The sequence below is a fragment of the Polypterus senegalus genome, chromosome 4 (genome assembly GCF_016835505.1).
Source record: "Polypterus senegalus isolate Bchr_013 chromosome 4, ASM1683550v1, whole genome shotgun sequence".
Taxonomy (NCBI): Eukaryota; Metazoa; Chordata; class Cladistia; order Polypteriformes; family Polypteridae; genus Polypterus; species Polypterus senegalus.
The window spans coordinates 234,910,645-234,923,672 of NC_053157.1; the positions used below are offsets into that span (position 1 = coordinate 234,910,645).

At 39.8% G+C, this 13,028-nt stretch overlaps 1 protein-coding gene across 1 annotated transcript in view; it reads left to right on the forward strand.

Annotated features, from left to right (window-relative positions):
* Nucleotides 1-13,028, forward strand: part of LOC120528180 (galactose-3-O-sulfotransferase 2-like) — a 45,152-nt gene that overhangs the window by 26,568 nt on the left and 5,556 nt on the right. Inside the window, exon 3 of the mRNA XM_039752267.1 lies at nucleotides 10,920-11,211. Within this exon, the coding sequence (XP_039608201.1) occupies nucleotides 10,920-11,211 (292 nt within the window). The remainder of the gene's footprint in view (nucleotides 1-10,919; nucleotides 11,212-13,028) is intronic.

Consider the following 13,028-nt stretch of genomic DNA (forward strand, 5'->3'; position numbering starts at 1 on the left):
AGCCAAAGATATTGAGAGAACAGAACTTTCTGGAGATAGATGTGAACAACCCTCAAATTCACTTTCCAGATGAAAATCTTTTTATTGGGTACCTGACAGAAGGGCAGCTGCTAAGTGAGAAAGCACAAGGGTTGCCCTCTTACAAGTCTAAGCAGTTTTTTAAAGATGCCACAGCTTTCAAAGAATATTAGAGAAATCTGTCAGTGGTCAGTGCAGAGACCAAGATGAGATAAATCCTTAACAGATTTTTACTTTGGCAGAGAGATTTCTAAATGTGGTCAAGGAAGATGCCCGAGAACAGCTCCACTTAGAAGTCCTAGATTATGTCTCAGCTAACCTTGAAGGACTGGTCCCAAACTATAGATATTTGTCAGCTGATGGCTTCTGGGGGAAGCTGTCCAAAGTAAAATCTGTGACCACAGGGCAGTTGAGATTCAATGAAGCTACTTTTGGTGCTTCCAAATTCTAATTGAGACGTAGAAAGGGCATTCAGCATGGTGTGTCACATTAAGACAGACGTGAGGAATCAGCTGGGTCACCAAACACTTGGGAATCGGATGTCTTGCAAATTAACACTGTGACGGACAGCCGGGTCCCATGGACAGTGCAATACCTTCCCCAGGGCACCTGGGGGCAGTCTCCCTGGCCGTGGGTCCTTCCTCAGTCTCCCCCGTGGCTCCATGGGTCATGGAGTCCACCACAGCCCGGTTGGGAGATGGGGTGGCCGCTAGGGGGTGCTGTGGAGAGCCAGCCGCCACAAGGGACGATTTACCAGCCCCACCTGGAGGTGCAATTAAGACCAGCTGGTCAGGCACCTGGAGCATTTCCGGGTGGGCTATAAAGCGGGCCAACCTCCCTTCATTCTTGGCCAGAATCGGGAGGAAGAGGACGAGGTTGCCTGGGAGGAGTGGTGGCGGCAGAAAGGGTTGTTTGGAGTTTGTCTTTTGTGCTTTTTATTCGGACTGTGTTGGGCCTGTGGGACACGGGGAAGGCATGCCCCACGGCTGAAGAAAAGAAATAAAAACCCTATTTGTTTTACACGTGCCTCTGCGTGAGTCTGTGCCGGGTCGGGCGCTATATAGCGCCTTTTACAACACATTCATTGAAAAGGACTGTTATGAAGTTGAGATTTCTGGCAAACTGCTCAGATCTGCACTACAAGGAAAGTTTGCAAAAGAAATAGGCAAGAAAAGCTATTTGTATTAACATGTCGCTATGAAATTACTGAGTCTGCAAGCCAAATATTTATAATGTACATTTAATAGTTGAAGTACATGATTAAAGAAAATGTGCCCTTTTTTAAGTAATGTTACTGATTTTATTGAAATCATACAACATCCCATACAAATAGATCAATTGTACAAAAATAGAATTGAAAATAAATCAACCCTCACCCCTGAGAAAGAGAGCATGGCAAGCAAAATAAAACTTAAAGCTAGTAAAAGTAAGTAAACAGATGAATTAATAAGTGAATAAAGATAAATGGAGAAGAAAAAGAAATGGGGAGAGAATCTGCTTCTTCCGTGCTTTAAAAGCTTATTCTAAAATGTTATTGATCAGATCCTGCCAGGTTTTGAAAAAGTTCTGCACAGATCCTCTAAGTGAGAATTTGATCTTTTCCAATTTCAAATGGTATATAACATCAGTTACCCACTGACTTAAAAGAGGAGAGTTTGGATTCTTTCTGTTTAGCAAGGCAAGTCTACGTGCAAATAGTGTAGTAAAGGCAATTACAGTTTGTGTGTTCTTCTCCACCTTAAGCCCCTCTATGAGCCCACCAAATACAGCTGTTAATGGATTAGCAGGGATTGTGACACTAAGGCTGTCTGAAAGGCATTTCATTTTGTTTTGTCCAGAATGATGTTCATTTGGTGCAGGTCCAAAACATGTGACCCAGCGAGGCTGGAACTTGATTGCAATGTTCGCAGGTTGGATCTTGCCCTGGGAACATTTTGTACAATTTTAAATGAGACAGATGTGCTCGATATGTACTTTGAGTTGAATAATTGTATGCTTTGTATGGAGCTCGAGTGGATTGTCTGCATTGCTACCTTCCACTCCTTTTCTGAGATGTTGAGTGAGAGATCCTTTTCCCAGTGTCCTCTTGGATCTTTGAAAGGGAGGCACTGTAAAATATTTTTATATATTGCAGAACTGCTGTCTGAGTCTTTGACACTGAGCAATATTTTTTCTAGCATAGAGGGAGGTGGGAGGTGAGGAAAATTGGGCAGGCAATGAAAGAAATGTGTTCCTGGAAAATTAAATATGGTGTGTAATTGTTCATAGGATGCAAAGATGTTGTCTATGTACAGATCTCAAAGTGATTTAATCCCAAGTGTTTTCCTGACATTAAAAACTGTAAATGTTTGTGAGGGTTGAAAAAGGTGGTTCTTGTGCAGAGGTGCCACCAAAAAAAGCTTCTCTATCTTAAAATACTTCCTACATTGGTTCCATATTCTGAGTGAATGAAGCACAATTGGGGTGTTAGTTTATTGGCGATAACTTGCATTTATTGGGGCACAAAGCAAGAAATATAAAGAAGTACTGCAGGATTTTATTTCTAATGCGGACCAAGCCTGTATATGTTCATCTATTTGTGTCCATGTTTTTATAGTTTGTATGTTTGCTGCCCAGTAATAAAACTGAAAGTTAGGTAGTGCCATGCCACCTTCTGTCTTAGGTCTTTGTAGGGTCACCCTTTAGATACGTGGATGTTTTGAGTTCCAAATAAATAAGGTTATGGTTGAATCTAATTTCTTAAAAAATGATTTATTGATGTATATTGGAATGTTTTGAAATAAAAAGAGAATCTTAGGAAGGATATTCATCTTAACAATGTTAATTCTTCCAGCTAAAGCGAGATGAAGGGTTGACCATCTATGCAAGTCTTGCTTAAATTTTTCCATACAGATGGTGAAATTTTGTTGATAGAGAGCTTTTTGTTTACTTGTGATGTTTACCCCTAGATATTTAAACTGATCTGCAATTATAAAATGGAAGGTGTCCAACCTAATATTGTGTGCTTGAGAATTCACTGGAAAGAGCACACTTTTAGTCAAATTAATTCTGAAACGAGAAATCTTTTGAAATTCTGTTAGCGCTGTTTGGCGTGCAGGCACAGTATTTTGTGTGTCTGATATACTGCTCAAAAGAATGAAAGGAACACTTTTTAATCAGAGTATAGCATAAAGTCAATGAAACTTATGGGATATTAATCTGGTCATTTAAGTAGCAGAGGGGGTTGTTAATCAGTTTCAGCTGCTGTGGTGTTAATGAAATTAACAACAGATGCACTAGAGGGGCAACAATGAGATGACCCCCAAAACAGGAATGGTTTAACAGGTGGAGGCCGCTGACATTTTTCCCTCCTCATCTTTTCTGACTGTTTCTTCACTAGTTTTGCATTTGGCTACAGTCAGTGTCACTACTGGTAGCATGAGGCGATACCTGGACCCTACAGAGGTTGCACAGGTAGTCCAACTTCTTCAGGATGGCACATCAATACGTGTCATTGCCAGAAGGTTTGCTGTGTCTCCCTGCACAGTCTTAAGGGCATGGAGCAGTTTCTAGGAGACAAGCAGTTATTCTAGGAGAGCTGGAGAGGGCCATAGAAGGTCCATAACCCATCAGCAGGACCAGTATCTGCTCCTTTGGGCAAGGAGGAACAGGATGAGCACTGCCAGAGCCCTACAAAATGACCTCCAGCAGGCCACTGGTGTGAATGTCTCTGACCAAACAACCAGAAAGACTTCATGAGGGTGACCCAAGGGCCCCATGTCCTCTAATGGGCCCTGAGCTCACTGCCCAGCAGCATGCAGCTCGATTGGCATTCGCCATAGAATACCAGAATTGGCAGATGCACCACTGGTGTTTTTTACAGATGAGAGCAGGTTCACCCTGAGCACGTGACAGAAGTGAAAGGGTCTGGAGAAGCCATGGAGAATATTATGCTGCCTGTAACATCATTCAGCATGAGCAGTTTGGTGGTGGGTTAATGATTGTCTGGGGAGGCATATCCATGGAGGGTCACACAGACCGCTACAGGCTTGACAAAGGCACCTTGGCTGCCATTAGGTATCAGGATGAAATCCTTGGACCCATTGTCAGACCCTATGCTGGTACAGTGGCTCCTGGTGCACGACAATTCCTGGTCTCATGTGGTGAGAGTATGCAGGCAGTTCCTGGAGGATGAAGGAATTGATACCATTGACTGGCCACCACACTTTCCTGACCTAAATCCAATAGAACACCTCTGGGACATTATGTTTTGGTCCATCCAATGCCACCAGGTTGCACCTCAGACTGTCCAGGAGCTCAGTGATGCCCTGGTCCAGATCTGGGAGGAGATCCCCCACAACACCATCTGTCATCTCATTAGAAGCATGCACCGATGTTGTCAGGCATGTATACAAGAACACAGGGGCCATACAAAGTGCTGCGTACAATTTGGAGTTGCTGCAATTAAATATTGGCAAAATGGACTAGCCTGCCACATAATTTTTTCACTCTGATTTTTAGGGCGTCTTTGAATTCAGGGCTCTGTAGGTTGATCATTTTCATTTCCATCAAACGATGTGGCATCCTTTCGTTCCTAACACATTACCCAGTCTATATCAGTATAGATATCCAGGAGGATTTCTTTTTCCCATTGAGATCTGATGTGTTTTCAAAGTGTTCCTTTAATTTTTTTGAGCAGTTTATATACAATACCATATCATCTGCATAGAGAGAAATTTTCTGTTCAAGTCCTTCTCTGATAATCCCCTTTATCTCATAAGCATTTTGACAGTGAACAGCCAGTGGCTCAAAGGGAATTGCTAAAAGCAGTGGTGACAAAGGGGCATCCTTGTCTGGTACCATGTTCTAGTTTAAAGTAGTATGAATTAATGTTGTTAAAACAAACTGAAACTTCTGGATTGGTATACAGTAGTTTGATCCATGCACAAATGATTGGGCCAAACCCAAATTTCTCCAATGTAATGAAAAGGTAGTTCCATTCAATCATATCAAATGCTTTTTCTGCATTCAAGGATAATAATATCTCTAGGGTGTTTTACTTTGCGGATGAATATATTACATTAAACAGGTGTTGAAGATTGGAAGCTAAGTGTCGGCCTTTAATAAATCCAGTTTGATCTTGTGATATTACCGAAGGCAGCACTTTCTCCATCCTTCTAGCTAGGACTTTGGAGAGTATCGTAACATCATTATTCAGAAGTGAAATTGGTCTGTATGATGCACATTGTAATAAGTCCTTATTTTGTTTAGGAAAGATGGTGATTAATGCTTGGAGAAAAATTTGAGGTAGAATTTTATTGTCTCTAGCTTCTGTGAATGTTGCCAATAAAAGGGGAGCTAGCTGAGTGTAGAATTTCTTATAAAATTCAGCAGGGTAGCCATCAGGGCCTGCTGCTTTCCCATTCTGAAAATCATCTAGTAATTCTGAAACTGCTAATGGTTTTTCCAATTCCTCTACACTAAGAGTATCTATTTGTGGTATCTGTAATGCATCCAGAAATGTGTTAGATTGTGTCCTGTCTTTTTTAAACTCAGTAGAATATAAGGATTTATAGTAGTCTCTAAATGTGTGCATTATATTTTTATGGTCAATGATTTTGTCTCTGTTTGTGTTGGTGATTGCTGGGATCATGTTTAATCCCAGTATAATGAGGCAAAAATTTTGAATTTTTTTACAAGAACAAAAAAATGTTATTATATGCCATCATCATAATCACATTAGAGAGAGGTCTGTCTAGTGTCTACTGCTGTAACAATGCAGATTTGTTATACGTGCTTGGACTGATGCACCAATGCACACAAGCTCTGTTTGAACAGATTCTGAAATATTTTTTGTAATATTTTTCTGCAGCTTGCACATGATCTGGTAGAATTTCAGTACCCGATGTGCTCAATCAACGTGTCCCTTGTGTAAATTGTGGCCTACCACGGCACCAGGCTTACTGACCTCCACATTTGCCAAGACACAAGCATTGACAGTTGCTGCTTTGTGAACAGCACTTAGGAGGCATACGTGCTTTGTGCCCTTCCACTTGATTGCAATCATTTTTCCTTTTTGCCACACAGAAAAGCCATTCTGCAGCTTGGTGCATTCATGCGGCCGGAGTCACGAGGCGTGTCATGACAGTTCGGTTGTACTGTGCCGTATGCTTTAAGTATTCCTGTCAAATAAAATCTCAGTCAGTTCAGGTGAGATCTAGAAAGTGTCCATTGTCATACAGTAAACTTGGTCAAGCTAAGGGTCCATGAGTGGCAGCACAGATGATATAGTGATTCTGTATTGGGTGTACTTGCCATCCCACTTGGTCCCTCTACCAGTGTAAACTATCAAGTTCCAGATGTACCTAGAGATTTCTTCACACACACTGCCGAACCTGATACTGAATCAGGCCTGGATTTGATGTACTATATCTATGACAGCCTTCCCTTGTCACCAATGAGACATTTGTCAACACTTATGTCATGTTAATGAACATACACCTTGTGCATATTTTTGATAAACACCTGACACACATCCTACAGTTTGTGCACTTTCAGTACTGCTGAAATCCCAGCATTAAAAGGGATTACTAAGGAGGTACTGAGGGATTTAGAAATTGTAGAGGGAGAAGTGCTGCTGAGATTAAACAGGCTGTAATCAAGCAAAGGACCAGGTGATATTTAATGAAAGACTCCTTAAAGAGGTTAGTGAGTACAGATATAAATGCTTGACACATATTTTTAGGAAGTTACTGTGCAGTGCGGAGATTACAAAGGACTGAAAATAGGGAAATATCATCCCGTTATATAAAAAGTGTGATCAGGCACATCCAAGCAGCTACAGGCCAGTAAGCTTAACTTGCATCACAGGAAGGAATTATTAAGGATAAGACACACGGCAAAAACAGGAGTTTTACTGATCAGTCAGCGTGGGTTCAGAAGAGGGAGGTTGTGTTTTACTAACATGCTGGAATTCTATGAGGAGGCAACAAAAGGATACGATCAAAGTGGAGCAGATGAGATTATTGATCTGGACTTTCAGAAAGCATTTGATGAGGTGCCACATGAGCGGGTGGGCATCAAACTAAAAGAAGTGGGAGCTCAGGGTGTAGTGTGTGGATGGAGGCAGAATTGGCTCAGACACAGGAAGGTGATGGTGCGAGGAATCTCATCAGAAATGTCCGATGTTAAGTGTGGTGTCCAGCAGGGGGCAGTGCTGGGAAGACTGCTATTTGTAATGTATATCAATGATTTGGATAGGAATATGATTATCAAGTTGGTTAAGTTTGCAGATGATACCAAGCTATGAGGATTGGCAGATCATCTCCAATTTGATGAATTATTACAGAGGGACTTGTACAGTACAGCATACAGGCTTGGGTAGATTTGTGCCAGACGAATTTTAATGTGAGTATATATAAGTATTACACATAGGAAGTAAAAATGTTAGGTTTGCATACACAAAGGTACACTGTAAAAAAATAACACGTTAAAAGTATTTCAAAAAAATAAGGCAACAAATTACAAGCAATATTTTTGAGTAGATTTAATATACTGCACTATTGAGTAAACTTAATTTATTAATTTACTCAAATTTACCTAAAATAAATGAATTTAATTAAATATAATTAGTGGCAAAAATGGTTTTATTTTATTTAGATTTTCATTTGAATTACTCCAAAAAAAATAGTAATAATGCAACTCTGGACAGTAATGACTGTATAGCAAATAAATGCTAAAATTTAATAAATCTTTATTTGAACATACACAACAACGGAGTTATATTTTCAAAGGAATATTAAATCAAATGTCTGAGGATAATTTTTACTGACATTCAAACGTCAATGCAAATGTTCTTTTTTTTTGTTATTTTTGAACTTACACAAAAAGTATCTCTCAGTCAAATAATGTCACAGGAATGAGAGGTAAATGGGAAGGAAACGTAGAAAGCGAAAAAGTAAAATCCTGAGGCAGATGGTGCTCTTCAAACACTTCCTGCATTTACGCCAACATATCCGGTTAAATGAATGGCCGCCTTTTCCACTACTTCTCAGTATGCGATAGTGAAAATCCTGAAATAAAATAAGACGGTAGAAAATCCCAACAGTTTTTTTTTTTTGCATCACTAAATAAATCACAGTGTTAAAAATTAACCAGCAAATACCTTACCTATACAGAACACAAATTAATACCGTGTCAGTTAGGCAAACGTCTTTTTATGTTGTTTACAGGTCGTAGTTTAGGACAAACACCATATCGTTGTCAAACTTATCTCAAAATGTCATTTTCTTTTTCTGCGTAAAATAAAAGTTTTAAATGATCAAAAAATATGAACATACGTAACTATCCGAGAAATGCTCTTTAAAGCAAGCCAACAAGGGAGGTTGTTAAAAAGACGCTACCTTGCTCACCATGTTTTCCACGTGAAGGGAAAGGTTTCGTGAAAACAACAACTATACGTCTTTAACTAACGAATTGAAATACTAGTTATTCATTATGGAATTAATATGTTTTATACTTACACATTCGTAGTAAAATAGCTCTTATTATGGATAAACGTTACAGCTGAATGCGTTGTTGTAAAGACTTAGAAATCGATGTGAGAGGAAGTGCAGCATCATTGCATTTCAATGTGAGAGGAAGTGCCATGTCATTAAATGTGTTCAATTCACGGTATAGTGTTTTTACTTAGAATAAGTTATAAAAAATGTTTACATTTTAAGAAAAATAATAAGAACATTATTCATAATTATTTTATTGAATTATGGGTAAAACCCATTTTTATTAATTAAAGTAATGATTATTTTGCATATAGTTAGCTATTTTTTGTTATTATTTTTCACACATGTAAGATTTATTTTTTACAGTGTAGGTCTGAAAATCAAAAGTAAACCTTATGAGAAGGATTTAGGAGTCGTAGTGGACTCGACACTATCAACTGTCAGACATTGTTCAGAAGCCACTAAGAAGGCTAACAGACTGTCAGGTTATATAGCGCCTTGATGTGTGGAGTACAAGTCACAGGAGGTTCTGCTCAAGCTTTATATGGTGAGGCCTCATCTGGAGTCCTGGGTGCAGTTTGGGTCTACAAAAAGGACATAGCAGCACTAGGAGAAGTCCAGAGAAGATTCCAAGGGTACAGGGGATGAGTTATGAGGAAAGATTAAAAGAGCTGAACCTCTTTAGTTTAAGCAAAATGGGATTAAGAGGGGACATGATTAAAGTGTTTAAAATTATGAAGGGAATTAGTGAAGTGGGTTGAGGCTAAGACAAGAACACAAGGTCACAGTTGGAGACTTCTTAAGGGTAAATTTTAAACAAACATTAGAAAGCTTTTCTTTACACAGTGAACCACAGATACATGTAATAAGTGTCCATGTTGTATAATGACAGCAGGACCTTAGAGACCTTTAAAACTCAACTTGATGTTATTTTGAAGGAATTAACTGAATAGGAGTGACAGGCTTTATTGGACAGAATGGGCCGTTCTCATCAGAAAATGTTCTAAAGTGTTGATTACATACCGCCAATCCTCTTTTTGTGAACACCAAAACATGGCTACCCTAACTCACTACAATATCCATACACTTGGACAATCAGGGAGTCTACAATGCTGGGAGCCACGGTAAGGATGCCATGATTTATGGCAGTCACAAGGCAGCAAACAGAAATGTTGCTCAAAATGTGGAATCCTAACATGATGGTGTCTGTGCAAACCAAAATGATGCAAATAATAATGCAAAAAAAAAACAAAACAATGTTAATAAAATGAAACCAACAGTGCCAAACAAATACAGAAATTAACTCCTTTAGGGATGATTTTTTTTTTTCTTTTCTCCCAGGGCTGAGTATTTTTTCAAAAAGCACACAAAGCAAAAGTTTCTCAGATAAACGAACATAACATGTCTGTTGCTGTGTGAAGTGTCGTGTCGTCGCCTGTTAGCCATCTCTGGCTGTCCTGGAAGTGGATCATCTGGGGACTGATCAACTGATGAAGGGTACTTCACTTTTGGTTTAGATCTCGATCTCCAGATCACTCACACCCAATTTGAAGTTTGACAAGTCAGAGTCCAATTCAAAATAATAAAATATATGCAAAAATTCGTCCACACATTTTACTTTGTGCATAGATGTCGAGGCCATTCTAGATGTTGTTTACTCCATGCTACTCATGCACTTGCAGGGATTCAACGTCAAGTCAAGGGGTCTAATATTCCTCTTAGCACAGAGGGTACACCTTTAAAATAACAGCAGGTTTTGTTGATGTTTACAGCTTATTATTACTCTCTATCTATGGATGTCGACTTTAATCAACATCCGGCCTCACTCCTGTTGTTGATATCCGCCCTAAAAGAGTTAATAATGCAAATCATGATTCGAGGCAGGAGCCATCTACGGATGAGACTGCAGACCATCACCGAGAGCACTCATGGAAAATAAAATTAATTTAGAGGCCTAACACACAGTCCTTTGGAAGGTAAAAAACAGAAAATCTGGAGCCCTGGAGAAAATCCAACATAAGCACTGGAAGACGATGCAAACTCCATAAAGATGGTGTGTAGAGAATTGTTTGAGCCCATGACTGTGTTCTGCGAGGAAACAACTCTAACCATGGTTCATCTTTGATGCCTTCCTTAATTTACAGTTTTACACTGATAAGTAAATATTTAAGCCATTAGAGGCCTACATGTGTCTTGATTGGATGCCACTGATTAATATAAAAGGACTTCTGGCAGCCAAGGCTTAGTAAGATCCGAAAGAATCCCGGGTGTCATTTCAGTTGATAAGAACTGATGGACTGGCATGCGAGGTGGGGCGTCTTCCCCTGAAACTTTCTGCTCTTGGATGATGTTTCCTCATTCTAGTCCTATGCTGACAGCCCCCTTTTAATATTTATCTAATTGGTTTGCCTTTATTTTCAGCTCAAAAGTTCACCATCTACAGAGGAACAGGTCAACTGAACAGCATTCTCCTCAGTCCTGCCAACCCAAAACAAATGTGATGTTCCTGAAGACTCACAAAACGGCCAGCAGCACCGTTCTGAACCTGCTCTACCGATTTGGGGAGAAACACAACCTGACCTTTGCCTTGCCTATCAAATACCTGCTTGACTATCCCAAGTTTTTCAGCTCACGCAGCGTAAAGGGCTTCCCCCTGCAGGACGGACAACACTACAATATCATGTGCAACCATATGAGGTTCAACCGGCCCGAGGTATGGCATGTGGGGATGTGCCTGTGTGTGTGTGTGTGTGTGTGTGTCTGCATACATGTGGGGAGGGCTTGCAGCAAAGTACTACAATCTTTGTTAGATGCTGAAAAACAGAATGAGCATTCGATTGGAGGAAAACAATGTACCCTATGGAGACCGAGAATGTTGGCATCAGATGATCTCAGAAGTCTGTTAGGTTGAGGGATCTAGGTCCAGTTCACCCACGTTTGCAGAGATGTCCGCTAATGTAGGTGCATTTTTCATCGTTTTTTTAGGGTTTTCTGCTTGTCACATTGTTTTCAAATAAATAAAAAATAATAATAAACTAAAAAAAAAGTACCACTACAGTCATTTTCTATTAAATGCAGACATTGTATTGACTGATTCCTTTTACTATGATGACCACTTTGCATATTACAATGTTTGTCAAGGTGACTGCATGAGCGACATCAGAGTCGATTTTTGGGTGACTTCACCCACTGTGCCACATTTTAGCCAGGATCTCAACACTTGCTTAAATGTAATGTCATCTTTAACTCCTTGAGGGCTTGTTTTGGTACTCTTGGTAGAGTAATATATTACTCCACTTTTCCCTTTTTTATTATTAATATGTAGCCTTTGTCAGAATGCCTCAAATCTCACAGACTTACTTTCTTCAGAACAGGCCGCATGCCTGTCTCAATATGGCTGCCGAGCTGTGCTCTTCATTGTGTTGTCCTTTTCAGTTCATGGTGTGAGATGGTCTTTCATCAGTTTGGTAAGAGAGAGAGAGAGGGAGGTAAAGCAAGCAAATTTATGGGTTTTCTGTCCAAACCCTAGAGCCAATAGGGCATTGTGGTACTTAAAGGCTTCTGATACAAGCCAGTTTCAAACAGCCATACTTCAGACCAAGGGGGCAAAAACCATCTTCACACCTGCCATCCCACAAAACCATATATTAAGGTAAAGTTTGCCAGCTAGGCAGTCTGGCTTTCCTGTGGGGGTCAGAGAAACATTTACCAAACTTGTTTGAGGCACTTCACCCCAACCCTGTCGTAAAATTTAAAAAAATGGCAGTATGTAAACATGAATGCTTCTCACTAATTTACCACTAATATTACCTTGCTTTGCCTAAGTTACAAATAAAGACATATAAAATATTTATCAACTTGTATGCAAGATTTCACATCACAACAGGGCTGAATATTTTTAGTTTCCAAACAACACAGTTTTCTGAAAAGCAGACAAAGAAATGCAGAAATCAACATAAAATGTCTGTTGCTGTGTGCTGTGACCGCCAGTTGGTCGCAGTGCACTACAATCTGGTTTGCACATCTTGTCATTGCAAGTGGTGGTCTTCCCATGCCAATGTTGCCATAGGCAGGTCAACTACATGAACCTCTTTAGCACCACAATCAGCTGGGGACTGATCAGCTGATGCTACTACATCACATTCATTTTCGATTTCTTATCAAAATTGAAGTCTGACAAGTCAGAGTCGAATTCAGTGATAATATTCAAAATGTTGTCCATGGAATAGTTTGCTTTACGCATTCGCTTCAATCCATTTTTGCCATTGTTTCCTCCTTGCTGCTTACGCAAGTGCAAGGAATCTCGGTCAAATCAATGAAGCTAACTTTCCTCCTAGGAAATGGAGTCCAACTAAAACGTAACGTTTTCAGTTGATTACCAACGTCAACCGTGCCTTTTGACAAAAGTCGATATCAGCCCTGAAAGAGTTAAATATCATTATTGTGTACTAGGGGGGCAAGCCCCCCTGCCCCCCAGCTGCGGCCAGAATATTACTAAAATCTGTTAATGTGCAAAAGAAAAATTATTAT